Source organism: Penicillium subrubescens, assembly GCF_028828155.1.
Source record: "Penicillium subrubescens strain IBT 31985 chromosome Unknown utg000010l_segment0_segment0, whole genome shotgun sequence".
NCBI lineage: Eukaryota > Fungi > Ascomycota > Eurotiomycetes > Eurotiales > Aspergillaceae > Penicillium > Penicillium subrubescens.
The window spans coordinates 3,039,805-3,066,799 of NW_026643160.1; the positions used below are offsets into that span (position 1 = coordinate 3,039,805).

At 50.6% G+C, this 26,995-nt stretch overlaps 10 protein-coding genes across 10 annotated transcripts; 5 read left to right on the forward strand and 5 right to left on the reverse strand.

Moving 5' to 3' along the window:
* Nucleotides 1–443: 443 nt before the first annotated feature.
* On the reverse strand, nucleotides 444–3,708 carry N7473_012284 (WD40 repeat domain-containing protein). The gene is made up of 5 exons (XM_057158223.1): nucleotides 3,237–3,708; nucleotides 2,373–3,085; nucleotides 2,213–2,302; nucleotides 2,031–2,150; nucleotides 444–1,959 (listed from the first exon to the last, which is right to left on the reverse strand). The coding sequence occupies exons 1-5, from the start codon at nucleotides 3,352–3,354 to the stop codon at nucleotides 1,939–1,941; spliced, it is 1,062 nt and encodes a 353-aa protein (XP_057004073.1). The 5' UTR covers nucleotides 3,355–3,708; the 3' UTR covers nucleotides 444–1,938.
* Nucleotides 3,709–8,279: 4,571 nt separating this feature from the next.
* On the forward strand, nucleotides 8,280–10,127 carry samB (MYND-type zinc finger protein MUB1; the record flags this gene model as incomplete). Its single annotated transcript, XM_057158224.1, has 1 exon — nucleotides 8,280–10,127. One exon carries the CDS (start codon nucleotides 8,280–8,282, stop codon nucleotides 10,125–10,127), a length of 1,848 nt encoding a protein of 615 aa, XP_057004074.1.
* Nucleotides 10,128–10,985: 858 nt separating this feature from the next.
* Nucleotides 10,986–12,383, reverse strand: N7473_012286 (uncharacterized protein; the record flags this gene model as incomplete). The annotated part of the gene is made up of 6 exons (XM_057158225.1): nucleotides 10,986–11,609; nucleotides 11,686–11,836; nucleotides 11,890–11,906; nucleotides 11,962–12,015; nucleotides 12,094–12,153; nucleotides 12,213–12,383. The coding sequence occupies 6 exons, from the start codon at nucleotides 12,381–12,383 to the stop codon at nucleotides 10,986–10,988; spliced, it is 1,077 nt and encodes a 358-aa protein (XP_057004075.1).
* Nucleotides 12,384–13,735: 1,352 nt separating this feature from the next.
* Nucleotides 13,736–16,432, forward strand: N7473_012287 (MKT1 family protein; the record flags this gene model as incomplete). The annotated part of the gene is made up of 7 exons (XM_057158226.1): nucleotides 13,736–13,742; nucleotides 13,817–14,397; nucleotides 14,496–15,428; nucleotides 15,489–15,735; nucleotides 15,797–16,028; nucleotides 16,093–16,285; nucleotides 16,343–16,432. 7 exons carry the CDS (start codon nucleotides 13,736–13,738, stop codon nucleotides 16,430–16,432), a joined length of 2,283 nt encoding a protein of 760 aa, XP_057004076.1.
* Nucleotides 16,433–16,895: 463 nt separating this feature from the next.
* N7473_012288 (protein disulfide isomerase family protein) lies at nucleotides 16,896–18,075 on the forward strand (the record flags this gene model as incomplete). Its single annotated transcript, XM_057158227.1, has 2 exons — nucleotides 16,896–17,418; nucleotides 17,498–18,075. The coding sequence occupies 2 exons, from the start codon at nucleotides 16,896–16,898 to the stop codon at nucleotides 18,073–18,075; spliced, it is 1,101 nt and encodes a 366-aa protein (XP_057004077.1).
* Nucleotides 18,076–18,305: 230 nt separating this feature from the next.
* Nucleotides 18,306–18,917, reverse strand: N7473_012289 (heat shock factor-binding 1 family protein). Its single transcript, XM_057158228.1, has 3 exons — nucleotides 18,815–18,917; nucleotides 18,659–18,758; nucleotides 18,306–18,576 (listed from the first exon to the last, which is right to left on the reverse strand). Exons 1-3 carry the CDS (start codon nucleotides 18,872–18,874, stop codon nucleotides 18,488–18,490), a joined length of 249 nt encoding a protein of 82 aa, XP_057004078.1. The 5' UTR covers nucleotides 18,875–18,917; the 3' UTR covers nucleotides 18,306–18,487.
* A 222-nt stretch (nucleotides 18,918–19,139) lies between these two features.
* Nucleotides 19,140–20,296, forward strand: N7473_012290 (EBP2 family rRNA-processing protein; the record flags this gene model as incomplete). The annotated part of the gene is made up of 2 exons (XM_057158229.1): nucleotides 19,140–19,941; nucleotides 20,010–20,296. The coding sequence occupies 2 exons, from the start codon at nucleotides 19,140–19,142 to the stop codon at nucleotides 20,294–20,296; spliced, it is 1,089 nt and encodes a 362-aa protein (XP_057004079.1).
* Nucleotides 20,297–20,698: 402 nt separating this feature from the next.
* On the reverse strand, nucleotides 20,699–21,985 carry N7473_012291 (pseudouridine synthase PUS4; the record flags this gene model as incomplete). Its single annotated transcript, XM_057158230.1, has 2 exons — nucleotides 20,699–21,852; nucleotides 21,913–21,985. 2 exons carry the CDS (start codon nucleotides 21,983–21,985, stop codon nucleotides 20,699–20,701), a joined length of 1,227 nt encoding a protein of 408 aa, XP_057004080.1.
* A 157-nt stretch (nucleotides 21,986–22,142) lies between these two features.
* On the forward strand, nucleotides 22,143–24,664 carry N7473_012292 (uncharacterized protein). Its single transcript, XM_057158231.1, has 5 exons — nucleotides 22,143–22,470; nucleotides 22,566–22,822; nucleotides 22,885–23,052; nucleotides 23,115–24,418; nucleotides 24,477–24,664. Exons 1-4 carry the CDS (start codon nucleotides 22,269–22,271, stop codon nucleotides 24,267–24,269), a joined length of 1,782 nt encoding a protein of 593 aa, XP_057004081.1. The 5' UTR covers nucleotides 22,143–22,268; the 3' UTR covers nucleotides 24,270–24,418; nucleotides 24,477–24,664.
* Nucleotides 24,665–24,762: 98 nt separating this feature from the next.
* Nucleotides 24,763–25,380, reverse strand: N7473_012293 (uncharacterized protein; the record flags this gene model as incomplete). The annotated part of the gene is made up of 2 exons (XM_057158232.1): nucleotides 24,763–25,018; nucleotides 25,190–25,380. 2 exons carry the CDS (start codon nucleotides 25,378–25,380, stop codon nucleotides 24,763–24,765), a joined length of 447 nt encoding a protein of 148 aa, XP_057004082.1.
* Nucleotides 25,381–26,995: the final 1,615 nt, after the last annotated feature.

The window sequence follows — 26,995 nt, forward strand, 5'->3', positions numbered from 1 at the left end:
TCATTGCGGTACTGTAGTAGTATGTGTGTACTAATGTACTAGTTCTAATGGGCCTGAACTTGCCGTTGATGTTGACGTTTGGCTGATGGCCACTTAGTTGGCACGGCCTCTAGGCTCATGGGTTCCTAACAGAAGGAAAGTTTGAGGAAATAGAAACAGAGGGGACAAAGAGTAGAGTGATAAGCCAAAGCCAGGGTCAGGACTTGGGTCAGTGCGAGGCTTAGGCCACTGTCATAATAATCTTTTGTAGCCTGACAGGCTTCTCCTTCTTCTCCTGTAACCCCCCCCCCCCCCCCCAAAATCACATTCACCAGGGACAAGCTCGATTCTTACTAGATGAAGTCTCTTCATTGTCAAGGATATCCTGCTATAATGTCTCTAGGCAGATACAAATCCATCCTCGTCGATGATGCCAGGGGAACTTCTTTTCAAGGACCTCTAGTTCTCATCAGGAACGGATGGTCCCCAGAAGGTCCAGTTCGCCTGACTGGAGAAGTTCGCAGGTGTTCATCAGCTGGGTTCATTCAGCTATCGTGAACTATGCTGAATACATGGCCATGGCTCATCGATTGTCCCTGTCGTTCAGATTGGCTTCATGATCGCTGTTAGTTGGTACTGACTCGGATCATAGGGACAAGTTATGCATGCTGACTGGAATTGTGGTGGAGATTGACTCTCTCATTGATTGTCTACAAGAACTCCACTCATCTGTGACGTTCATGAATTGTTGCATGCTCTCCAGATAAGCCTTTCCCAGAGACAGCAAGCTAATCAATCACCGGCCACGCCTGCTCAACTTGGCTGGCTACCTGACATCATGACTGCATCTACCCCATTCTACTACTTGGTGCTACGGACTTACAAACTACTAGGGCAGGCTATCACCGAACACCTTGTATGAATGACCTATGTCCGATGCCCACGCCACGCTCGCAGACGCCCAACCCGCAGTGAAACCAGCAAGCGAAGGCCAACGCACCGTTCGAACAGACCGGCTGCGTATCCCACGACACGCAGCGAGAAAGGAAGAGATGGACAGATATAACTCAAAATTTTGAAATCACAAATGGAAATTGGAAGCTTCTCAAGGAAAAAAAGAGGAAAGAACTGCATGAAAAGTAGGGAAAAGATCCAGACCATATGAGACGAAATAGGTACAGGCACAATTCTTTCTCTGGGTGATGACACAAGGAAATATGGTGGGAAAGGATCAAACATGTGGAGAGATAGATCAGAGGGGGAAATCAAAGGAAATTGAGAGATGACGCGGAAACGCAGGGGAAATTTCAGAAAGCAGCGCAAAGATCATGGCCGAATCCACCGAACCGGTCCCTGTCCATTCCATCACCGAGAAAATACATACCGAGAACCGATGCGGGAAAGGCAATCAAGAAGTGAGAAGAAAAAAAAAAGGAAACGAAGAGGGGGTAATTGAAAGAGAATAATCGGGGAGAAGAAGAAATAAAAATGGGTAAATCCAGGGAAGAAGAGAAAAAAAAAGGCATCATCACCAACAGGAGGGAAGCCAACGGATAGGATGGCCATAGAGGTAGAGAAGAACTGCGTGGGATGGCGACTCTCTTCTTGTTTCTTTTTGGTGTCGTCGTTGCAAAGAAAAAAAATCACTCCACAGGACCTCTCACCATGACCATCCCAAGCGGTAGCGCTCTCGTCATGTCCAAACATTGTTGTGTCGTCGCTTTCGTTTCTTCCCCAGGCGTCGCACTCGCCTTCCACCACCCAACACCCTTCCGTATCGCATGCGACGGACCAACCTCTGCGCCGTAATTATCCCGGGAACCCAAGAGTTCCCTGGTAACTGATTATTATCGTACAATGGCGGAGATTCGACCCACCGAACCAAAGAAAATTTCGAATAAGAGCATTGCAAATGATCGACACGGGGTATCTTGCGTTTGTTTTCTTTTGTGGGGGTGATTACCAGGCCCAGACCTTGAGCTGTAAGGTGGGGAAAAGTAGTCAGTTATTTTGTCTTCTTTTTTGCAACTCAGAAAGAAACCAGAACTTACGAGAGAATCCCAGGATCCAGTGCACAAACTGATACCGTCGTTGCTGACACCCAAGCAGCTCACGCGGTTCTCGTGGCCGCTCAGCGAGCCAACCTTATCGCCACGCAGAACATCCCACACCTGCAATCCCAGTCAGTGGTTATTCGAGGTAAATGCGATCAAAAATCGGGACGACTAAATACCTTGCACTCGAAATCGTCGTAACCAGCAAACAATAACCGGCCAGAAACGGAGAACGCAACGGAGGTGATACCGCAAAGAACTTGGTCGCTCTGTTGGTGTTGGAAATCAATTAGTCTGGTCCATACAACAAGTCCAGAAACATGAGAGGGCAAGACATACCTGGTAGATGTTGAGCTCACGGTCGGCACGGATATCGAACAGACGGCAGGAGGTGTCGTCGGAACCAGTTCCAAAGGCGTTTCCGTCAGGGAAGAACTGAATGGCGTTGATGTCGGACTCGTGGCCGGCGAAAGTTTGCACGGCCTTGCCGGTACGGATATCCCACAGCTTGGCGAAGGCGTCGCAAGCACCAGAAACAAAGATGTTCTGGTTGGTCGGGTTGATGCTGATCGACATCACGTCACCAAGGTGGTCGGCAAATTCGGTGACCTTGGATCCGGACTCGATATCCCAGAGCATACAGGTCATATCACCGGAGGAGGTGATGATGCGGCGGTCATTGATGAAGCGACAGCAGGACAGGTAGCCCGAATGGCCGGAGAGCTCGCGCGCGACGCGAGTGGGACCTTCGCGCGACGACAGATTGTAGATGGAGCAAATGTTGTCGAGACCACCGCAGGCCACGTAGTTCCCGCTAGGCGCATAGGCACAGGTCATGACCCAGGACGAGCGCAGGGGAATGGCGTGGACTTTGTTGGTGGTGTAGGCGTCCCAGATGATGAGCTTTCCGTCCTGCGAAGCTGACACGAGATGCCGGCGGTCGGTCGACCAGTGCATGGCGTAAATTTTAGCAAGGTGGCCCTTCAATGTCCGGCGCGGCTTCATGCCAATTCGAGGAAGGGTATCGGTCTGGTTCTGCGCAACCTGGCGGACTGTGGAGAGGAGGTCAGCATTTCATTGCAATTCATGGTAATCAATTCACCACCCCCTTCACCTCTCCTGAGAGTGGTCCATCGAGGAAGAGAAAATTCTCGGAATTGAGGTCCAGGGAACGATAACGGAGAGTCCATGGGAAAATCGTACGAGAGGTGTCGGCCAGCTCATCCTTGCGGCGCCTGATCTTGTCCTTCAAACCCTCAGCTTCGCGCCTGGCCGCAGTGATCTTGGCCTGCATCTGTTCGCCCGTCATATCGGCTGCCATTTTGCCGGATGATACCCCTAAGGACCGGTGGTGGTGGGATGAAGGGGAGCGAGGAAAACGGACGTTCCAGGGGGGAAGGCGGAGGAGGTGTGGAGGGAGAGGTTAGCGGTTGGGTGGGAGAGTCGGAAAGGGTGTAGAGGGGGCAAGTTGGGACGAGGGGGCTGAAAGTGGAGCGAAGAGGACAGAAGGGTAAGAAGCGACCGAGTCAGGGCCTCAAGCTGCGATCATAATACACGTAAAATAATCGTTCGCAAGGGGGATTGATAGTGTGAAAGGGAAGTAGATTTCCTGTATGAGATTCCACGTCGCTCAACGGGGAGGGGAAAGGGAAAAGGGAAGGAATTGGGATTGAAGGTTTCTTGGATTCTGACCAGGGGGGAAGAACAGAGCGAGCGGATGTCTACAAGAATAATACGGTGTGGTACAATCGGTATGGCCGGTACGGTCACTTGGATACGGAGGTAATTACCGCAGTGGCCAGTGGTTGAGGAGGATTTGACTGCTACAGAGGGGGAGATGGACAAAATTACCGGCTGCTAGGTGGTAATGGTATGACACCAAGACAAGTCAATACTTGTACAATATAGGGACAACAGACCAAACACAAAGCATCGAGACTGTTTAAGACTTCTCGATTGGGATTAGATTGAATTTTTCGAGTCAATTCACTTGCTATTCATAGATTCATTGATTTCTCTTCATCGTCATTGTGCCTTGAATGGAAGTATAATAGCTCGAGAATCGATTCATCATATCTACCTGTTCGCCCTGTATGTACCGGCGCGCCAGGCCGAGGGTTTGGTTCCGGTGGAGTAAAAAATACACCGTCGATACACACCCACAGGGGGGAAATAATTCCTCTCAGGTACGACTGTACTGGTGTTTAACTCCGTCGGGGTAGCGCTGTTGCTTTTTTCGATTTGTTATTAAGTAGTATATAGTTAGTTTATTTGATGAATATTACGGAGTACTTCGCGTAGACCAATTAATTGGTCAAGTTAAAAGTATTGAACGATTGGCATGAACGAAACCTAGGCTAAACAGTTAATTATTGATCACCCAAACTATGCCGTCCTAAAGGCTAAGCAAGACATCTCTGCTTAATAACGCATGGGCCTTCAATCCCGTAAGAGCTACCCACACTTCATCTTAGGTTATTTCAAAATATCCTCCGTGATGACGAAGACCAATGGAGGCAAGCAATTTATGTGCCTCGAAAAGACATGAAGCCTTGGGGATGAATTCAAGCAGGTCCCACCAGCACCGAAGATCGCCCCCATTGTGAGCGATCCCCTCAAAGCTCAGTGGGCCACCTGCTCCATAGTCAATGGAGAAGGTAACTATCTTGGTAGTGTTTAATCAGTTTCAATCATGCCTCAATCAAAGATAAGCGTAGAGATATACACCATGTACACGAACATGTGCGACAGGGTAGTATCTGTACAATACTTCTGACGGGGCCTAGGGGGGCCCGTTATTCCACTACCGTCGGTCATGAAAGAACTAATCTCTAATTATAGTGAGGTCAATAGTGCGCCCCAGTTTCAACACAGCATGCAACGATAGGCCATGGAACTCCGTACAACCATTTCGACAGGGTAAGGACTTCGGAGAATCTATTTGTTCTGTACCTCCCCCGTACATACATAGGGACGGACTATATTATTTCCCCAGGGTGTAACCATATTATGGAGCAACAAACCAGAATGGGCACTTCAGTCCTCTCTCGAACCCCTGTACGTCGTTTTCTTTTTTTGGTCTCCACGTCTGTACTGCTGGCGGCTATTTACTTGCTCTTGCTTTTTTTTCTCTTGCCCCGTACTTCTGATTGGTCTTACCTCTCCCTGGCGTCATTGCCTGCAGATAGCGAAGATCTTTTGCCCCTTATGTTTTCCTTTCGACCAACACCAGTAGACGCCAAAGCGCGGAGGTGGAAAAGAGACTTGAGGGGGCGCTCCCGCTTTCGGTACCCTGCTCCGATACCTTGATATTTGTCACTTCATACTTTGGAAGACAATGGGTTTGCTCTGGTTTTATTGCTGCGAGAATCGCATTGCCATTTCAACCACGAACAACCAGATCACGTTGATGTCCCATGTCAACATGTGCTGGGTCCTCTGTCAGCCTGGACAGGGTAGTAGGATAATTACAATCCCATACCGTACGCGCTTATACTTTACACCATCTTCAATACCACCATACGGGCCCATACTCATCTCCGAGTCAGTTTACAAACTACTGTACGGAGTACTCACGAAGTAGTTAACGAGCTAATTAGCCACTCCTGTCCCTAGACTCCCTACTAGGGTCCATTATCAACCAACACTTGCAGCCACTGACTGGGCCCAAGCTCTCACACCATCGCTCTTCTGATCGTTTTAATCCATTCAGACTCCACAGATCCAACTTGGCTGAATAACCTGCATGACCTTCGAAGCGCCCAATTCTGACCTGCCTTGGAATCTTGTAAGCCTCGTAATTGAACAGGCCGGCGGGTCCAGCAGCGAATCCAGCCAGGGCCCAGGGGGCCTTCAATCTCAATAGATTGCGCAGTGCCGCATGGCCTCGCGTTCTTGTCCCTGGGTGCCGCAGGAAGATGAGCTCCCCCACTGTCCGATGGTTTCTGGGCCCCCCTATTTCCCGGGCCCCTAAGGAAGAGGCCCGGCTTGATATGGTTGCGGTCGATCATTATTGACGGAGTATGGAGGTCAAACTTCAGATCACGACATGATGATTTCAGACTGGGGACAATCTCACAAGTCGCGACACCTCCATCTATAGGTCGTGTGTTATGATTTACTTCACTAACAAAGACTCGATTACTGCATTATTGTGGACTTTTACATCTTCTCCAGGCGTTGGAACCGCTGAGCTCGGCCCCCCGAACTGGTTCTGCAAAGGCCCACTGCTGACTGTTGAACGTGCCAATCCCCTCTCTCCACCGGGATCCCCACTCATCGTTGAAGATCGACAAAGTGTATCGAATTACAGCCAGATGCGTTGGTCGCTGGAAATCAATGCAGCCTGGCCAGAGTTCTTCATGTACGACCATGCTGGCGCGGCTTTTGTTGCCATGTAATATCTGACAATAAATGGTTTGTCAGGAGGCGACATAAACCGGCTGCCCGGCTGAGTCAACTGGAGACTAAACGGTGTGCACCAAGGCCCAGCCATTGAGTCATTCGCATCCGGTCATAACTACTGTTATACACAGTGTCGAAAATGATGGAACTCGAGGAGCACTATGCTATTTACTAATCTGCCAGCCTGATGAGAATAGTCATGTCTTCAATACTTACTCACGTTCGGCCCGAGGGTTTGCGCGTACCCAGGGTTCGTCACGATGTGCAGAGCCCTGCATTGGGACAGTCACCAGCAGCTCTATCCTATATATCGTGCTTATGGAAAAGGAGGCCTGAATTGATGGCAGGATAACAAAACTCGCCTCTTGTAGACAAATCATTGTTCTAGTAAGCGGATATCAGGCTTGTTGTACACCCTGTCAATGCTCTAGCATCTTTTCGGATCCCAAGTACCTCGGACCGACTCGAAGGGACCTCAAATTTGCATATCTTATTTCCGAAGTCTAGACAGCCCGGTGTTATTTGAAACAGTTCTTGGTCGGACATGGTTAATCAGGAGGAATTTGATGATCCAGTCTGACTTTCGACTATCGATACATTCATCTACCTTGGTGGTCACCCAAAGCCAGGTCCTTGTCTAGCTTCAATTAAAGAGACCCAGCGTGTTCTGGAGGGCTTCATGTATTTTTCCATGTTTTGTGCGTCATTGATCATTCCTGTCGTACATAGAAATGGAAGATTGTTGCTTCAATATCGGGATGTCGGGACTCGGCTTTATTGCGAGGGATGGCAGCCAAGAGGAGCCACTTTTGCACAGAGATTCAAGAATGATCAATTAATGAATGAAATTAAGATCTACCACTATAGCGGTTAGGTAGAGATTACGAAAAGTTGTCTATTCAATCATCTTATTATCCATAATAGAATCACAGTGTTGCTGGTCTCGACCACGGCACATCCTGACCGCTTCGCCCTATCAGCTTTGTCACCCTCAGTCATCCCGAGCCCGAGCATTAGCCGCCACGAGGGATCGGATAGGCCCTGCAGCGCACGTCGGGGATTTATGAGAGAGGGAAATAAAGCAGATTAGGGGAGGAAGTGTAATAGAATGGAAACTGAATATTTGTTATCTATTTATCTCATTTTTTCTACTATAGTCCGCCAAAAAAAGACTCAAAAAATAACCAGAGTGACTTGGTAAAAATAGAAGGGCAAGAAAATCCAACAGAGTCTGAGTCTGCAGTTTGAGGGTGGCGGGAAGCCAATCCTCGGGTGCCGTAATATTAAGGAGCGCACCTGACGCCTCTCCGCTTTCACCCTCAAAGGCTTTTCAACTTCAACCATCCCTCCCCTTCCACAACGACCCTACGATCGGATTCGCGACCCTTCCATCGATTTGGCATTCCTTGTTTCTTTCTTTAATCCGACTTTCAACCCTCCATCCCCCGTGCATCTCGTTGACGCCCATCCTCGCCCGTCTCGGTCTCGTTTCTCGTGGAGAGTCATCACAAGTCTTCTCCCCTCCTCCTCCACCCAACCCCCTCTCGCTGCCCTTCCCCTCATTCTCGGGAATCCATCAGGCGCTGTATATACTCCCCTGAGCCGGTGTTCCTGATGTCTCTGGGTGAAACTCAGTGCTTTTTGTGAGGGTATCTCGATCTCGTCCTCGTGGGCGCCATCCCTCTGGTTAGGGGCTGAATCTCCGCCATTTGGACATCGTCAAGGTCCTCATCGCCTGGCCCTGTCTGCTGTCTCGAATCATTTGGATGCGAATTACATCCATCACTCCTGCATTGTTTCTCTAGTCTCATTTGAATTTTCAGCCACCACTCCCCGCCCATCATGCGGGAAGTCAACTTTAGCATTCCCAATGTGAACAAGGCATCTGTCAATATCACCACCACCCTCTATGACCGTCGTGCCCTTGATTGCACGTCGACCCTCCCTCTCATCAATTCCCTCAACCATCTAGCATACCTCACAACCTCGTCGGCAAGGATCAGGGACATCTTGACCGTCGATGGCGGCATCGAAAGACTCGTGTGCATCCTGAAGGAGGGCAGGACCAAGGATTTGATGGAAATGTGGAAATGGAGTCTCGCCTTCCAGTGTGTTGTCAACATTGGAGTACGGGGTTCAGAAAGTGTGCGCACCAGGGTGGTCGAGGCCGACATGGTCCCGGTGATTGCTACCATTCTGGACAACTACATCAAGGTCGTGGACAAAGTGCGATCGCGCGGCGAGCCCGACTCGCAAAAGCACTCTTCGAGCCGACAGAGTGTGAAGGCTAGTTCCTCCAGCCGCGAGCCCTCTGAACGGACCGCCCCGGTGGACTCGAGTAGCCACGCCGAAGCCCGTCCCTCCTCCCGCCGTCAAGCTCCTCCCCCGAGCATCGAAATCCCCCAGCCTTATTATCAAGATAATCAACCGACCGACTCTGATGCTATGGATATCACTTCCCCTCCCCGTGCACCCATGACATCACCTCCCGAACGAAGCACGTTCCGACAGGATGTCCACAACCACCGAGCCCACGATCCCCGTTACTCTCGGACGAGCCATCGCCTGCGAGCAATGCAACCGCTCGCCACTGCCGTTCCCCCAATCGATACTGCCGAAGCCTTTGGTCTACGTCCCGTCCGTGATGCAGAGCGCCTCCCGAGCATGCTGCCTGGGCTGCAAACCGGTATCATCTCTCAACCCGACTCTCCGACCACACCCAGTGGACCCATCCAGCCTCAATCTCGAAGCATTCCTCAAGCGGCCCCCTCACGGCAGCGGCCCTCAATCAGGCAGCAACCCTCGGCCTCGGGTGAATCAGACGATGCAAACGGTGAGGACTTGACTATGGGAGATGATACTGTTTTGGGACAGAACCCAGAGCCTATCGTTGGACTGCCTAACCGCATGGACATCGATGGTGTTGTTGAGCAACAGACAACCATGATTGACGATGTATCCCCCGCACATGGCCTGACCGTGACCGATCCTTCGGAAGAGGGCCAGGATGCTGAAACTTTTAACATCGCCCATCGGTCTGCCGTTGACGGCAGCATCATCAACAACAACGGCCCTACACAACCTAACGGCGGGTTGGGTCTTTCCCCCACCCAGGCCCCGAACAACCCCAACTCCCCGACTCTTGCCCCTAGCCCCTATGCCATGTACCTCCGTGACCGAAACACACCCGCCACTCAAAACGTCCTCACCACCATGCCTCGGGATGAGGACGTCTTGATGTCTCTGCAGCTCTTGGCTTATGTATCCAAGTACTGCAACCTGAGGTCATATTTCCAACGCTCCCACCTCGTGCCAAAACTCAAGATTGACCGGGAACTGCATCTTCTTGATGAGAATGCAGACCCGTCTTCTCCTGTTGAGGTCGAGGAGGAGGACGAGTACTTGCTGCCCGACGATGTTAATATCTTCCCGCTGGTTGAGAAGTTCACCGTTCGGCACCACTCGAAGGATATGCAATACTGGGCCTGTGTGGTCATGCGAAACCTCTGCCGCAAAGACGAGTCGCGAGGTGGGATTCGTCAATGCGCCTATTACAAGTGTGGCAAGTGGGAGGAGTTCCAACGCCAGTTCGCCAAATGCCGTCGCTGTCGCCGTACTAAGTACTGCAGCAAAGACTGTCAAAAGGCTGCGTGGGTTTACCACCGCCACTGGTGCCATACAACTCCTTGACCGTGGATAAAGATCTCACTGACCTCTACCATCACTCCCACATATCATAAACCACATTCATACTCTCCTCAACGACCTCGAACTTGCGAGTCCCATTTCTGATTCCCACAAATGCATATTGGCTCTCGCATAGCGTCATATCGCGTCTCCCCCTATGTTTTGTTTACGTTCCACTTGCGCATGGCATTGCAAAATCTGGTGGCGTTTCCAATTCGACAAACATCACCCCCCAAGATACCTATTTTTCCACATGTCGTTCTGAATTTTCATTTGGCTTTCTTGTCTCTTCGAATATCTCTTATTTCGAACATCGCGACTTTTTTCTTTCTTGTCCTACTCGCGCTAACATCAGGGACTATCCACACTGGGTGGCCCATTTCCTTCTCCATCCGACTCATATTTCCCATCAGCCTGTCATGAGTGTATATCCGTTTTGTTCACATTGTCTAATGATTGATCTCACTCTCTCGGGGGGGTTTCCTGTTCTCAGAACTACTCAGGTTTAACCGCCTGACTCTCCCTGCGCGTTTCTCATTGTTCTCTCATACTTAATTGTGCTGTCACGAGTTTCCTATGTCCGTAGATGGGCAGCCTACCGACACGTTTCACCGTTCCACCAACGGTCACTTGAAGCATTATCCATTATTCCCTTTTGCAGTCCCATCTATGATGCCAATTTACGTCTTTTGGAGGGTTCGTTTGTTCTGGTCTCTGTGCACTTTGCCTCCACGGCAGCGGCGTTTTTCTCATACACTCTTTGGCACCGTCGTTTTGAAATGAATGATCCAATTTGCATCTGTTTTTTTTTCTTCGTTTCCTCGTGAAACTGCTAAATACGTAACTCCTTCTCCATCTTCTCTACTCCTCCTTTGTAAACCCATACGTGGCTGCAAGTCTCGACTCCAAATGCTCCGCCGCCGTCAACGGCCTCTTCCCCGGCTCCAAACTCCCAGCACCACCCCCAAACCCAACCGCCCCATCCCCCTTCAAACCCCCCATCTTCTCCCGATGCGCAGCAACAATCTCACTCGGCACCGGCACCAACTCCGTTGTATCAACCGGATGACAAAAGTACACCAGCGTATACCGATCCTGCGGATTCGGACTCCGCTGCTCTTCCAGCGGAAACACAACCCGATGCACGGTGGACTTGAGCAGTCCGTCCGTCCAATAGCTCAGCAAATCGCCGATATTGACCAAAATGGGCGGGAAGGGGAATGCATCGGGTTGGTCGCCGGGGATGATCGGTACGGGCGCCCAGGATCCCTCTGGCGTGAGGATTTCGAGCCCTGGTTGGCCGGGTCGTTGGAAGAGGAGCGTTATGCTGCCGTAGTCGGAGTGGGCGCCGGCTCGGACGTCTTTGTCGTGTGCATAGGTTGCTGTTGCGGGGGAGAAGATGGATGGGTAGTAGAGGTAGCGGAGGATGCTGCCTGTGGGGCCGAGGCTGGGGTCGTGGCGGGTGGTGAAGAAGTCTTCTGGCATCTGTGGAAACATGATTGTTATCATTTGTACCTTTGGATGGGATACTTGGGTGATTTGGGGGTGAACGATAACTAACCTCCAGGCCAAGGGAGAGCAAGGTCAGGATTCTCTTGCAGGTCTTGTTGCAGAGTTGGGCGAAATCGTAGATCTCTGACTCATGGGGTGCCAGGGATGCTGGGAGAGGCTGTTGGGCTTTGCCATCTTTGAAGTCGCCAAAGTTCATGGCTCTGTGGTTGGATCAGTATGTGTCCTAGTTTGTGTCAATCATACATGTACATACTCCTTGAAATCACCAGTCTAAAATAATATGATTAGCCTCGTCAATGGATTTCAGATGCGATCTGTGACATACCCGCTGGTGCTCCGGATCCAGGGTCTCTGTGTGCATGCCAGACCAGCCGCGATTCTAGATGACATGAAGAGCTTAGTATATGTTGACTAGTGACTGTTACTCATCATCTGAGCACTTGGGAAGAGCACCAACATTGGGCGTAATCCGGCAAGGCTCTTTCTCTGACGCAGGGGAGGCAAAGAACTTTTTCGACTATAACGAGCTACTAGTTAGCTATCCCAGTTCTGCATAGTCATAAATGCTATACATACTAGACCAAACCCATGATCCACATCCTCCGTCTTGAAATCCGTGCCCTTGCTGTTCACATACAAAAAGCCATATTTGGCCGCCGCATCGAGCATCGCCTTCCCCACGGCGGGGTCATGGGGATCTGAGATGTCGATGACGGGTAACTCAATGGGGATCGCAGTATCTGCCATGTTGATTGTCTGTGAACCAAAAAAAAAAGTCCACGTAAATAGGGTACGGTATGCAAGCGTACTCGCAAATGTGGGGTGAAAAAGACAAGGTAACGAGCAAAATGTTGGAGAATTGGAGATTCGGAGATTATATAGATAGCCTGGAGCGGGTGGGCGGGCAGTTTACACTAGGGAGATATCGGTTACACTGAGAAAAAAATCAAGCCTATCGCGTCTCAGCTAAGACTAATGGGATTACTGGTTAGTTAGTTATCGATAGGACGCGATTAATCGATTCAGCGACTAAGAAAGACCTTTCCCAGGTCCATGGGTCAGTCTCGGGTGTAGGGTGGAACCTACTTACTGCTTAGTGTAGGCGATATCCGACGTGCAGATGAAGAAGAACCCCGCCATTGACTTGGACTAGGCACAGTTGGGTAGGTACATTCCACTTCCCTGATAGGGAGCTCGCTAATGGTTTTTAAGCCTACATATCGCTCGACTATCCATTCAGGACGGGTAAGCTTGGGATGGCTTTCTATATTTTGTTTCTTACCACTTTTTGGATCGTGTATCTTCGAGGCATACCCGTACCTAACAAGCACCACTAACTCCGCTCTCGCGTAGCTATAGTGGACATTTAGGAAGATCTTGCTGATACAGTAGGATGCAGCCAGTGTATGGAATAGTAAACATATTCAACTCTGCGCTGGGGCATATCTAAACACGCGATACTTTTAGAGTGTTCATTCTAGTAAAACAGGGTCATGTTGGCGGTGTAAGTGAGGCCTGGAGAGATATATATAGCTCATCGGGCACAATGTAGCTGAACTTCCATTTGGAGAATCATTGCTTAGCCCATGACATGGTATTTGACCCCAAACCTTTAAATCATAGACGTTCAGATAAGTTAGTTATGCCTGTTTATCAAAGAATAGGTTAGATAAGCTCTATAGCTATGTTGCTGCATGCGATCAATTGCCCAGAGAGTAGACTATGAGCTTGAATGGGGTCCACCGCGCGGTGGAACAATTATTTAGACTACATATGTAGAACAGATCACCAAAATGGGTAGAAACCGAAGATCAAGCTAGATCTACAGAATTCATTTTGTTAACTCGTGAAGCGCTCTTTGATGTGATGAAGAAAAAGGGTGGTGCAGTTTCCCATGTTTGCTGTCAGAAAAAAAAAACATTGGGCCAGCTGGTGTCTCCTCCGCTTTCCCCCTCGTCATTTCGCAACTCCATCGCGACCTCATCTCTCTCCGATCTGCCCGCTCTCCATTCGACCACCCCCCACTCCCCTCCCACGCTTTTTTAAGGGCCTCAATGCTCGGCATTTAGCCGCGCTTTCTGCCCATCAGCTTCACAACCATGCCGAGTGAGTCCAAGCCCGCTATCAACGCCCCCGATCCAACCTCCACCCAGGTCGCTAACTGGGACCTTCTTGCCCAGTCCGTCCTCTCGATGAATGGGCCGTGGGCCGCACCCAATCCCTTCCCCTCTCTGCGCTAAAGGGTGCGGTGATCGGTCTCGATGCGTCGTATTACATTCAACAACACCTGGTCAACCAGTCCACCCGAGAGGCCCTGCTAGGCGCCCTGGGCGGCTTTCCCTTCGCCTTGAAGGCCAACATCGAGAAGGAGCTACAGACCTTCAAGAATCTAGGTGTCGGTTGTATCTTTGTCTTCAATGGCCTGCATTTTGGCAAGAAAGATGAGAAGCCTCGCAACCAGTCCGCCATGGTACGCTCATTTGAGCAAGCCTGGGAGCTGTACGACCAACAGCAAGCGGACCAAGTTGTGGATGCCTTCAGCAATGCCGGTATGACCAATCTCCTTGCGCGGATGTCGGATATTTGGTCTCCTTCGCTGCCACCCAAAATCCTTGACATCTCCCCGCCGATAGCCCTAATCGACACTGACGATGAAACCTCAGGGACCCCACCCCCGGAAACCCTCTACAAGTTCCTGCAGCGGATCCTATCCCAAAATGGCGTCTCATTCATGGTGGCTCCATATAGCGCTTGCGCGCAGGTCAGTACATAGTGCCTTCCATAAAAATGCTTGTGACCACTCCTCGTCAAAGTCGTAGGAGGAAAGTCGTTGGAAACTGATTTAACGTATTCGAGCAGCTCGCCTATCTCGCCCGTGGCGCCAACCCTGTGATCGATGCCATCTACGGGCCTTCCGAAGCCCTTCTGTTTGACATTGATAAGCTGGTCACTCGCATCGAGCTCGAGCCCGCGCAATTTTCCTGGCTCACAAAGCAGACTCTCCTGGAAGAACTGGGTCGTCTCTCTAATGACCAATTCCTAGACTTCTGTTTGCTCCTAGGGTCACCCTTCCTGCGATCCTTCCCGCTGTTCGAGAACCCTGCCTTCCCCGGGAAGCTCCCTACCGTTCGCGATGCATTGCCCATGTTCAATGCCGCTGGCCGAAGTGCTCTGGCGTTGTGTGCTCAGTTCGAGGATGAGCGCCGTATGCAGGAGCCCGACTACACGAAGCGATACAAGCGGGCATATCTGGTTGTCAAGCACCATGTGATTATTGATATTGATGGTCGGGTTGGTCCCATGGACCAGGAGCACACGTCATCGGACATGCACGAGCTTATCGGCCTGCGCCTGCCCGAGGAGTTATACTTCTACTTGTCCAAGGGTGTTCTTGGCCGAGATGTACCCAACTTCCTTACATCTGGCGAAGTTCGCCTTTCGCTCCCTCTGGGCACCGAAGATACTGATGTTTACCGTCAACTCGTGGCCGATACTCTGACTCCAATTAGGGCGCAGTCAATTGGTCTCCTGGCCAATTGCCTCCACAGATTTTACCAGACGAAAATTATCACCATTCGACCCTGGTTCGACGAAAACTCAGAAGAGAGGCAGATTAACCTTAGGGAGCTCCCATCAGTCAAGGAGACCATTCAAGCCTGGAGAGTTTCCGGTGATAAGTTCACCGAGGATGTGAAACAATTGCAGGCACCTCGGGGGTCCTTCAAGTTTGCCATTCAGAGCTTGAACCACCCTGAATTCGTAGCCAAGACATTCGCGAACAGAGAAACACCCGTATGTTGAATTCTCCGGCGAAATATTTTCTTTCTGCCTCCAGCTAACAATCCCGTACAGATCTTGTCAAAGCAAGATGATATACTGTCGAACGTGATGTGGCGATTCTTGCAGCTGCGTGGATACGTTGACGACAAGCACAATCTGACCAGCTGGGGCAAGTGCCTGGAGCAAGCTCTGTCGGCTGTGGATCCTGCTGATAACCTGGAGGATGCTATATTCATTGCGATTGAGATGCTCCGCATGAACCTTCTTAACACGAAACACTGGTTCTCACATGTCTCAGGCGGCCCAATGAGAGGCTCTGGTAAGGCTCATTCTCATTCCTTTGGGTTATGTCACCGGATTAGGCTGACTTGACTGTGCAGAGGAGGACAAGACGTTCAACATGCTGGTATCCCGTGTGGCCTGTATCGCCAAGTTGCAGCACAAGCCTATCGGATACTCTGGCCCTCTTAGCCGACAACTCCTTTGCTACCGCTCTCTGATATCCGAAGTTCGCACCGCATTGAGGAATCTCATCGAGGTCGTGCTGACGAGTCTACTACTGAGTGGTGAGGTCGATCGAGACCGGAATGACTGGGTTGAGCTAGGCATCAAGTACGTTCCTTTTCCAAGCTTCTCATATTCGCGAGGATGAATATATTCTTACCGGTTTTCCTAGGCTACCTTTCATTGACGATAATGATTGCGGTCTTGGAATCGCTGTTCGGACCTACCTGGATGATCTGCCCCTGCAGGCGAATCCCACCTCGCCCGAGGCTCGACAAGAAGTGAAGTCGAAGGGCAAGGAATGGTTCCAGCACAGCGAGAGCTTCACCGGAAATCTGGATCTGGCTTTCAAGCTGTGGGATGCGGTAAGTTCCTGTAGTTTTCTTCATGGTCGTTATAGTCGAGCTAATATCTACATCCAGGTCCACAAGGGGACACAGAACGCCGGCAAGGAGTTCAAGGAGGCGAAGCTTTGGGATGATGCTAACAAGTGGTTGGCGGAACGACGATGAGAGAGAGAAGAGAACTTTACTAGGAGAGCCACGTCGGATATCATACGCATCACTATCATGGGGATTTTCGGGCCTATCTGTATGCGAGTTGCATTTGAGTTTCATGCCTCTTTGAGAGCTCAACCTGCAGGAAGTATTGCTACATGAGAGGATGTGACGTCGACGAATTTTCTCTACTGTATTACTACTTTAGTAATAAAGGAAACGAAGCAAAAATACCTTTATGGGGAATAAAAGATCAAGTAGTTCGTATGACACTGGTAGTAAATTGTGATGTAATTGGGTTTAGTCTGGATGATCTGCGGACTGCGGGACGAACCACTCGAGGTGGCCTCTTCGGTGTTTTGTCATCAGCGCCAAAGAAACCCCCGAACCTCGCCATTCAACTTTCCCTTTTATCTCCTCCAGGAAGTTGATCATATACTCAATCGCATAAAATCAAATCCACAAAATACACATCAACATGGCTCGTCTGAGCTTCCTACTGCTCGGCGCCCTGTCCGCGCTCAGCGGCTTCGCCACTGCCAGCTCCGCCGTTATTGACCTGATCCCCAGCAACTTCGACCAGGTCGTCCTGAAGTCGGGCAAGCCCGCCCTCGTCGAGTTCTTCGCCCCCTGGTGCGGTCACTGCAAGAACCTTGCTCCCGTATATGAGGAGCTTGCTGCTGCCTTTGCTTTCGCCGACGACAAGGTCACCGTTGGCAAGGTCGATGCCGATGAACACCGTGAATTGGGCAAGCGCTTCGGCATTCAGGGCTTCCCTACCCTGAAGTGGTTCGATGGCAAGAGCGATAAGCCTGAGGAGTACCAGGGTGGTCGTGATCTGGAGAGCTTGACTAAGTGGATTTCCGACAAGACTGGTATCAAGCCCCGTGGTGCGCAGAAGGAGCCCAGCAAGATTGAGTTCCTGAACGATGCCACCTTCAAGACTGCTGTTGGTGGTGAGAAGGATGTCCTGGTTGCTTTCACTGCGCCGTGGTGTGGCCGTGAGTAGTTATCTATTCCCGTTTTCTTGTGATCTTTGAATGTTCTGGTTTACTAACTACGCGCTTTCTCTTTGGCTAGACTGCAAGACTCTCGCTCCTATCTGGGAGACCCTCGCCAATGACTTCGCCCTTGAGTCGGATATTGTGATCGCCAAGGTTGACGCCGAAGCCGAGAATGCCCGCGCCCTGGCTAAGGAGCAGGGCGTCACCGGCTACCCTACTATCAAGTTCTTCCCCAAGGGTTCCACCGAGCCCGAGGCTTACTCTGGCGCCCGCTCCGAGGAGGCCTTCGTCGAATTCCTGAACACCAAGACTGGCTCTAACCGCGCCGTTGGCGGTGGTCTGAACAACAAGGCTGGCACCGTTGCTGTGCTCGACAAGCTGGTTGCCGAGTACGTGCCCGCTAAGAACTTCGAGAAGCTCGCTGCCGAGATCAAGAAGGCTGCCAAGGATCTCAAGGACGAGTATGCCCAGTACTACGTCAAGGTTGCCGATAAGTTGGCCCAGAACCAGGAGTATGCCACCAAGGAGCTTGCTCGTCTGGTCAAGGTCCTGAGCAAGGGCGGCTCTGCCCCCGAGAAGCTCGACGACATGGTTTCCCGCAGCAACATCCTCCGTGGCTTTGCCGGCGAGACCGAGCCCAAGGATGAGCTGTAAGCTTGTTTCGTATTGAGCTGTGGAGCATGTCGGGGATTGGGATTGGAAACCCAATTTACGTCCCATGCACCTCGTGATGAATCGTTGGAAAATTATTGCAGCATTTTCGTTGTATTGTATGAATTGAGGAACGTCGAATGCAGTCGGGTGAGATTCTTTTTGCTAGGAGACCTAGGCATTCTGTATACGAGAATAGATTCATTGCTTGAAGATATGCATTTGTTCTGAAAGTTTTGTCGTCTTGAGACGGAGGGTATCTTTGTAAAAACATCAAAAGAAAGCTGAAGCTGTAAGGGTCGTGGGCAGGTGAAAGATACGAGTAGCATGACCAGCAACACTGTATGCATGCGGAGTAACGCTCATTCGTCGCCTACAACTGTGTAATGCGAGTGTACAATAAACAAGCCGGCCATTATTGAGTGGGAGTTGCGGATGCCGATTCGGTTCCCGATGCTGTCAATGAGGCTTCTAGTTCGTCTAGGCGGCGGGTCATGTCGTCCACTGGGAGGCGGTTAGTCTGGTATAAGGTAGCGGGGGATGTAAGGTGATTGGTGCAGCGAGGAGTAGCAGGGATGAAACGAACATTTGCCAAACATTTCTTTCGACACATTGTCAAATTTGCTCTGGAGTTGGTCGAGGAGCTCGTCGACTGCCGCGGTGAGTTGGCCTTGGGCATCGGAGTTCTTGAATTGGTCAGTCGGGGCTCTGTTTTGAGAGTTGGTATGCGCGGGAAGTATACCGGTTGTGAGAGAAAAGACTCCTCCGCGGTGGTCTTCTCAGGAGAGGCTTCCTCGGCCATGGTGTATAGCCAACAACAACAGGAGTTGTGTATTGATCTCAATGTCGAACAGGATGCGGGACTAAGCAACCATGGAGCGGCACCTTCGATAAGACCGGATCAACAGATTATTCCGGTACCGACATCCGCTAACCCCGATTAGTGCCTTATCGCCACGCTAACCCGATTAGGACTGATCCGAGTTCAAAAAAATCCCGTAGCATCAACCCCAGCTGGTTTCCTCACCGTTGTTACCAACCCCCAATTTCCCCTCAGAACAGGCACCATGGTCAAGCGAAGCAAGCTCCTTCAGACGCTCGATGCCCACCGGGGCCGGGACTACAATGCCGAGAAGCAGAAGAAGATGGTGAAGGCCGCTGAGAAGCGCAAGGCCGCTAAGAAGACCGATACCAGCACAGAAGTCAGCAAGGAGCCCGAAGAGAAGGAAATTGCTGATTCTGAGGAGAATAAGGAAGACGAGAAGGTTCAACAAGAGGACGAGGTTGAAGATGTCGAGGAAGACGAAGAAGAAGATGAGGCCGAGAACGATGAGGACGACGACGATGAAGAGGAAGAAGAGGAAGATATCCCACTATCAGACCTGGAGGACGACGAGCGCGAGGATGTAATTGTCCACCAGCGTCTCACCATCAACAACTCCGCCGCCATCAAGACCTCCCTCAAGCGCATCTCCTTCATCACCAAGAACACCCCATTCTCCGAGCACAACTCGTTAGTGTCTCAAGAGCCGATTGAAGTGACCGACCCCAATGACGATCTCAACCGTGAATTGGCCTTCTACAAGGTCTGCCAGGCTGCTGCTATCGAGGCCCGCGGCCTGCTCAAGAAGGAGGGTATTCCCTTCACCCGCCCTGGTGACTACTTCGCCGAGATGGTCAAGAACGACGAGCACATGGACAAGATTAAGAAGAAGCTGTACGAGGAGGCAGCCGGCAAGAAGGCTGCTGCCGAGGCCCGTCGCCAGCGTGATCTCAAGAAGTTCGGCAAGCAGGTGCAGGTCGCCAAGTTGCAGCAGCGTGCGAAGGAGAAGCGTGATACCCTTGAGAAGATCACTGCCCTGAAGAAGAGTACGTTTTGCCCCAAATTACCTGAACTATGAAGCAATAACTAATGATTTCCTTTTTTTGCTGCACAGAGCGCAAGGCTGACTCCTCTGCTCCCACTGACGATGCCAACGACCTCTTCGACGTCGCCATCGAGGAATCCGGCAAGCCTGAGCGACGCAACCGCGAGGGTGGCCCCAACGCCAAGCGCCAGAAGCGCGACCAGAAGTTCGGCTTCGGTGGAAAGAAGCGCTTTTCCAAGAGCGGCGATGCCACCTCCACCGGTGACCTGCGTGGTTTCTCTCAAAAGAAGATGAAGGCTGGCGCGTCCAAGCGGCCCGGCAAGAGCAAGCGGGCTGCCGCCAAGGGTCGCTCTTAAGCTGCCCTTTTTTGAATAGGATGTGAGTGACTTGGGATTGGGATGGCTGTGCAAGTTATGTCATTTGGAAGAGGGAGGATGATGATGGCGCCAGGCGCAACAAAAATCGGTGGATATCCGCCTTGGCTTTCTGTAATATCTAGATTTTTACCCTGCATCTGCACATGGTCAATTGTATTACCCTTTTACGGTTTTATGTCTGACGGGCGAGTATTGAGATTAAAGAACTGGTATCGTTAGTAGAATAGGACGATCTCTCGTGCAAACCGAATGCTTAGGGGGGGTACTTAGGTTGGAATATGGGAGTTTGTTTTTCAATATACATGAATGCCTACCTGCACTATGCAGAACTTTGTTGTACATGATTTACTCGCTTGCCTTGCTTAACGACATCACACCTTTTTATTGCTGAACCTTTGCGTTCTCCGCCTCTGCCTCAGCAGCTCTCTTGTTCTCCCAGTTTTCAAGGAACTTCTGAACCTTGGGCCCCCAGACCTCCTCGCCTTGCTCCAAGTCCTTGTATTCTAGGACATTCTCCGGCTGCAAATCGAATTCAGCCTGGCGACTTCGAACAAGCTCACTCATGAGACCACAGCTACCGACGGCCTTGCCCAGGTCGTGTGCCAAAGAGCGAACATAGAAGCCCGAGGTAACGGTCATGTGGATTTTGACTGCCGCGGGCTGGGGACGAGGCTGATCCTGGTCCGTTTGCTCGGAGGGGGCCTCTGCAGTAGCGGGTTCCGGTGCAACAGCTTCAGGTGCGGCCGCTTGGGCGGTACCGTCCTCTGAGAGCTTTTGCTTTTTTGCGGCTTCCGCCTCTTCTTCCTTGGGCGAGTCTGCTGCAGGCGGCGTCTTTCGCTTCGCGGAAGATGCTTCTTGGTCTGCACCTTCACTTTCCACAGGCGCCTCAGCCTCCTTGTCGAGGAGCTTCTCCGCGATGATTTTCTCATCTCCAGTCATCTCTTCCTCGGGCCACTTGTACTCGTGTGTGCCAGGCTCATACCACTCCACAATCTTCAATTCCACAGTCTCAACAGGCCGAGACTTGATCTCGACGGGTGGCATCTTGCCCTCACGCGCATACTCGTATAGCCTCTTTCCCTCAATGCGCAGTGCCGAAAAGATAGGTGGACGCTGCATGATCTTTCCACGGAATTGATCCAGGGCCTTCTCAACTGCTTCCCGAGTGATATGCTCGTATGGCGCCCGGCGCACGATCTTGCCCAAGCGGTCATATGTGTCTGTCTCCGCGCCGAAGAGAACAACTGTCTCGTAGGACTTGGTACATGTCAGGAAGCTATTCAGCGACTTGGTGCCCTTTCCGACGCCGGCGATCAGCACACCCGTTGCGAGGGGGTCGAGTGTGCCACCATGTCCAATCTTCACCTCGACTTTCTTGTTCTTGTTGCGTCGGCGGTTTTTCTGGTAGCTGCTCTCTTTCTTGCGGAAATCTTTCTCGGCCTCGATCCATGGCTTGAAAAGCTTGGAAGGGTTGAAGTGGCGCTGTAGGTCGCGGAGGACGTCGGCGGAGGTAATGCCTTGCGGCTTGTGAACGGCTAACCAAGTCAGATGTCAATTGGAGAAGAACACAATTTCGGATGAAACTTGGGACCTACCGAAACAGCCCTCGAAGATCTTCTCTCCCGACATGGTGGTGCGAAACAAGCGAAAGTTTCGTGGGAATGGCATCTGTCGGTGTTGCCAGGAAAAAGGTTCGGAGCTGAGAGCTGCAAGTAATTAATCGCGCGGTATCGATGGTATCGAGGCTACGAGGCTAATCGATAACCGATAAGGTATCGCCGGGTATCGGTAAGTTACCGGCCATCAATGGACCTTCACTGTTGACGTCGCGAGATTCCAACCTGCTTTCACCTTTGTACTTGTTCTCCCTCCAGGAGACCTCGAAATCGCATTCGCCTACCTCTTCCAACTCACTTGAACTAATCATGATCCCCCCGAAGCCATCGCAATCATGAGCGCCCGCGAAGATACCGTCCTCCGTCCCATCGATCCCTCCATCACCGACGAGAATGAATGGCCGGATTTCGATCTGGTCGACGTGAAGGTCCTGCGGCCGGGGAAGATGCTCTATGCCAATCTCCTGGATGCCACAGAACGAAATCCGGTCCAGGTGATTGGCTGCTTGGAGCTCAGAGAGGACCAGAACCATCTACGTGCGTATTCGATTACACGCTTATGCTTATCGCAAGGCGCGTCCTATCAGCTCGAGGTGAACGTGTTGCTCACATTTGCGGTGTTTCTCGTCTAGTTATCGACCCCGAATCTGCTTCCAAACGTGTCATTATCGACGATGTGACTCATTACGCTTATGGCCAGACCGAGGATCGTAGTGTCGAACTCTGGGTGGCCGGCAAGGCTGGCTGGTACAATATCTCGCCTGCCAAGGGCTACGTGCCGACCTTTAGCCGCATGGTCCAGGCGGTCGATATGCTGTATTTCCTCACAGATCGACACCACCATGGCAACAAGCAGCTCAATCCGTCTTTCAAGAATCTATGTGAGCAGGTGAGTTCCTATACGACTCCCACCACTCGGCGCGATTTGTTCCGACGACTAACTCCTGCTAGTATGTCTTTCACACACACGGCAGCTGTGAGACTCGAGAGCAATCCGCAGATGTCTTTGCGCAACATGCGCCATTCTTACTTCGCTGCATGGTCGAGGCCGACGAGGAGGATGACAGTGTGGACTGGAAGAAGACTAATGTATTCGTTCACCTCCGTCGCCAATTTACCGTGAGTCATTTGCATTTCCGGATCGCGTTCCACTTGACTTGCTGACACCCCTTTCTATGTAGGATGTCTATAACGAGCTCACGGAAGAGCGATCGAACAAGTCCGAGGACGAAGGAGAGCAGAATGAGACGGGAGTATCAACACCTCGCCATGATCCTGCGGCAATCGCGAAATCACAAATCGATGCTATCTACCAAATGATCACGGACCTGAGGGAGGAGGGCCATCTAGCAAAGCGCAAACTACATCTCGATCTATTGACGGAAAGTCTAGCTGATCGATATTCTTTCAGCCGGGAGAATGCGGGAAAAATTATTGCAGCCAGAGCAGGCGCAGTTGTCGAGCGGTTAGATGAAGAGGATACTCCTGGCTTCCGGTGGTCGCGCTACGTGATTCATCGAGAGCTCGCACACGCTGCCACTCTAGACAGTACACTCTCTCCCGGACTCCTTACACCACTACAACCAATCGAAGACTCCAGCGATGATGAAAACCTGGGCCACACACAAAAATCGGTCCTTCGTCCCAAGATGAACTCTGTTGTCTCTGGGAAGGTGATGGGCAAACGACATCGTAATGCAGTCGTCAACAAGGACGTTGACAAGTCGGATGCCAGTGAACCTGAGGAAGAAGACGAAGCTATGGAAGACATGGAAGACGTCGATACCCCGAGCAAAAGTCGCGGTCATGAGCTGATAAGGACACCTCTTGCCACCGCAAAGTCTCGAGGTCGCTCTCTTCTCCCCAGTTCTGGGTCTGCTGCATCCTCACTGCTGAAGAGCGTACTCTCGTCCGAACCTCCCCAGACTCCATCTTTGCTTACCAATGCCCACGGAGATACCCTCACATCCCACCCTCTCGCCGAATTGAACAAAATCTCAAATATATGGTCATGCCGTATGCCCGGATGTTCCAAGACCATCTCGACCAAGGGCGACCAGCGCAAGGAAGAGATCGAGGCACATGCCACAGAACATGACTGGGAGGCACAGATGCGCATCGAGATCGTCGAAGCCGAGCGACGCATGCATACGACAATGCCTGTCAGCAATCTCATGCAATACCTCCTCAACCAGCACATTGCGCAGATGCGCTCTGCGTTTCCCGAAAAATATCCGGCAAATACGGAGAATGGGGGGTCAAACGGGGCCACGGAACATGCAGAAACAACCCAGAATGGAGATCCAGAGACATTACCCAATGGTCAGGACTCTTGAGAATCAGGACCATGGCGTACATGGTCACACTACCTGAGATGATGATCTTGACTTGCCTTCAAGATCATGATGCATCGACTTCGAAACGACGTCACACGAACATACTGCCAAAAGGCTAGCTTGATAAGCTGATTTTGATGTTGGAATCTGTATGTATCTCCTTCACTTCTTCGAAGAGCATTTTCAACTGACCCGATGCAATCCCAGATTTCCAGCCCTTGTACTTTATGCTGAAAAGATCCCTTGGCCTCTAGGCTTCATGATTGAGTTTGTTCCTACCTGCATTGTAGCGAGTAGAATTCCATGCATCGCCTCCCCTCATGTAATCATTGGGCATCTGCCGATCTTCCATTGTGGGTATAAATCATTCAAGAAGAGCGTCAGACAAATTAGACAATTAACATTTTACATACCAATAAGTACTGCATCTGTGAAATCAAACATTAGATATGTGCCCTCCTCCATACACGAAAATCAAAATGCATCTCCAGCCCTAAAAATCAATATCCAAAATCCCCATCCACTCACACCGTTCCGTCAATCCGGGCACCGGATTACCCGTACAAATCCAAGTGGGATTGGTCGCATAAGCGCTAATCACTTCGTATCCTCGCTGTGTCTCATTTACACGCTGAATGACTAGAACAAAGTTCTCGATATTGCCGATCCCATAGCGGAAGCCGAATTCGTAGTTATTGTTGAGGCATTTATTCGTTGCGAGGCTGGGTTGGATGTCGCTTGTTGTGCTCCTGAATTTGGGTTAGTCTTGATACCAACCAATGCCAGCTGAACTGATTATAGCATTGGAAGACTATAAGGTGGATATTCCATGTTTGGAAAGACAGTGACTCAAAAATGAGCTGTTATGGATGAAGAGAAATAAGATTGTGGTGAAAGATGGAATGGAATCGACAACATACCATGAAAGAAAACATTCATCAGAAAGACCGGTCACGGTACTATGAAGTGCAAATTGCAACGCACCCGTTCCATCATCTGCATGCTGGACATAAAAGTTTCGAAGGTGTAGAGACTCGGCACGTTTGACCGGACTAGCGAGGGCGATGCTGCTCAGAGTAAAAATTGATGAAAGAAGATTGGCGACTTTCATTATGGGAATATGATGGTAATGGTAAAACCAAGAATTTGGCAACCAGAGAGATTGATCAATGGCTGTTGGAAGAGTTTATAAGTCCGAAAGAGGACTCAATATCAGGTAGGCAGTTTTGGGTAGTTCCTAGCGGGAGAGTAGATGGGATGATGTAGCAATGAAGTCGGTGCCGTAGGACCGCTTTATACTTTCCCTTCCGAGACTTAGGCCAAAGAGTCCAGATATATCAGTGGCAAATGGATCACATACAGATATTCACCTCAGTCATTCCTCATGCAATCACTTGTCAGGAGCTCATCGAGTGATTTACTCACCCGGCACTCGGTGGCCTTATCGGTTCTAAGCCATGACTGCGGAGAAATCCTATATTGTAACAAGAACACTGTGATTGACAAAGTGATGTTGCAACGATATCGGGACGCTGCCTCCTCGACGCCGTGAATCAATAATAAATTCTCTACCGGTATGGCATGACCTGCACGGCACAATGCCGGTTTGCCGCGTTGTGCTGTGCCTGGTTACTGGCTACTGGTTACTGATACCTTGTTATATTTTTACTTTTAAGGTTCAGCGAAGCTTAACTTTGTAGGACAGGAGTGCGCCACTGGCAAAAGTACCCCTGAGATGGGTTTTCTGTGTACAGCACCTAGGAGGGAAGATATTTATCACTGTTGTAGAAGTCCGATGGACGGATCGTATTGGGCGTGGACGTTGCTGTAACAATTCGATACCTTGTCTGTGGATGTCTAGGAATTGGTGTACAGTTCTAAGTCGAAAGTCTCAGACAATGATATGGGATTCACGAATTCTTCTTGCGAAACCCTGTCAGGAGCTCTGTGCAGGGGAATCTCCGGAGCTTTGCGTGATTTTCTAGTCCACGGATAGCGTCGCACAAGTAGCGGCTTAGGGTATCAAGAAACCCTCTTGGTGTCCCAGACGTTGTAAGAGGCGCTGCGCCTAACCCATGCCATATCGAAGAAGATGTGACCTGACTTATAGAGATCGCGCAAAAGGTGATACCCATCACACGAATAGCTTTACATTTCAAGATTAGAAATAGAAGAGTACGATGCAATGCAGAGTTTGTATGCCATACCATGCAGCTATGGAGAACAGATCAGGAGAAAAAGGAGGTGGTAACACAAACTCCGCGCCAGTCACGGCGGATGCAAGACGTTGCAACGAACAGGAGGATTGCGTGGTCTTCACATGTACACGGGAGATAGAAAGCTGGTTTTGACCATCCATGAAGGACGGACCCTAGCTTTGAAACACGAGAGGGATTGAAGAGAGAGAAAAGGAAAAAGAAAAAAGTCGAAAGAGGCTTTTTGACTTGGAAAGGGGGGTATACCACGAAACATGCCACATATATCACTCGCACATACAGAGAGAGATGGGAGATCAGAGATACAAAAAGGGAATAACAGGAAATTAGAAGAAATGACGATGGTGAGAAGAAATAGGAAATGATATGTGGGATGCAGATAGACACAAGGGCCGGCCGGCCAGAGTGAAATGAAATCGAGATTCAGGGAAACGGAGGCATTGTGCGTAAGGACGACGACGATGGTGCGATGATAAATGTGGCTCAAATCTATGAGGCGAAAAAAGAAAT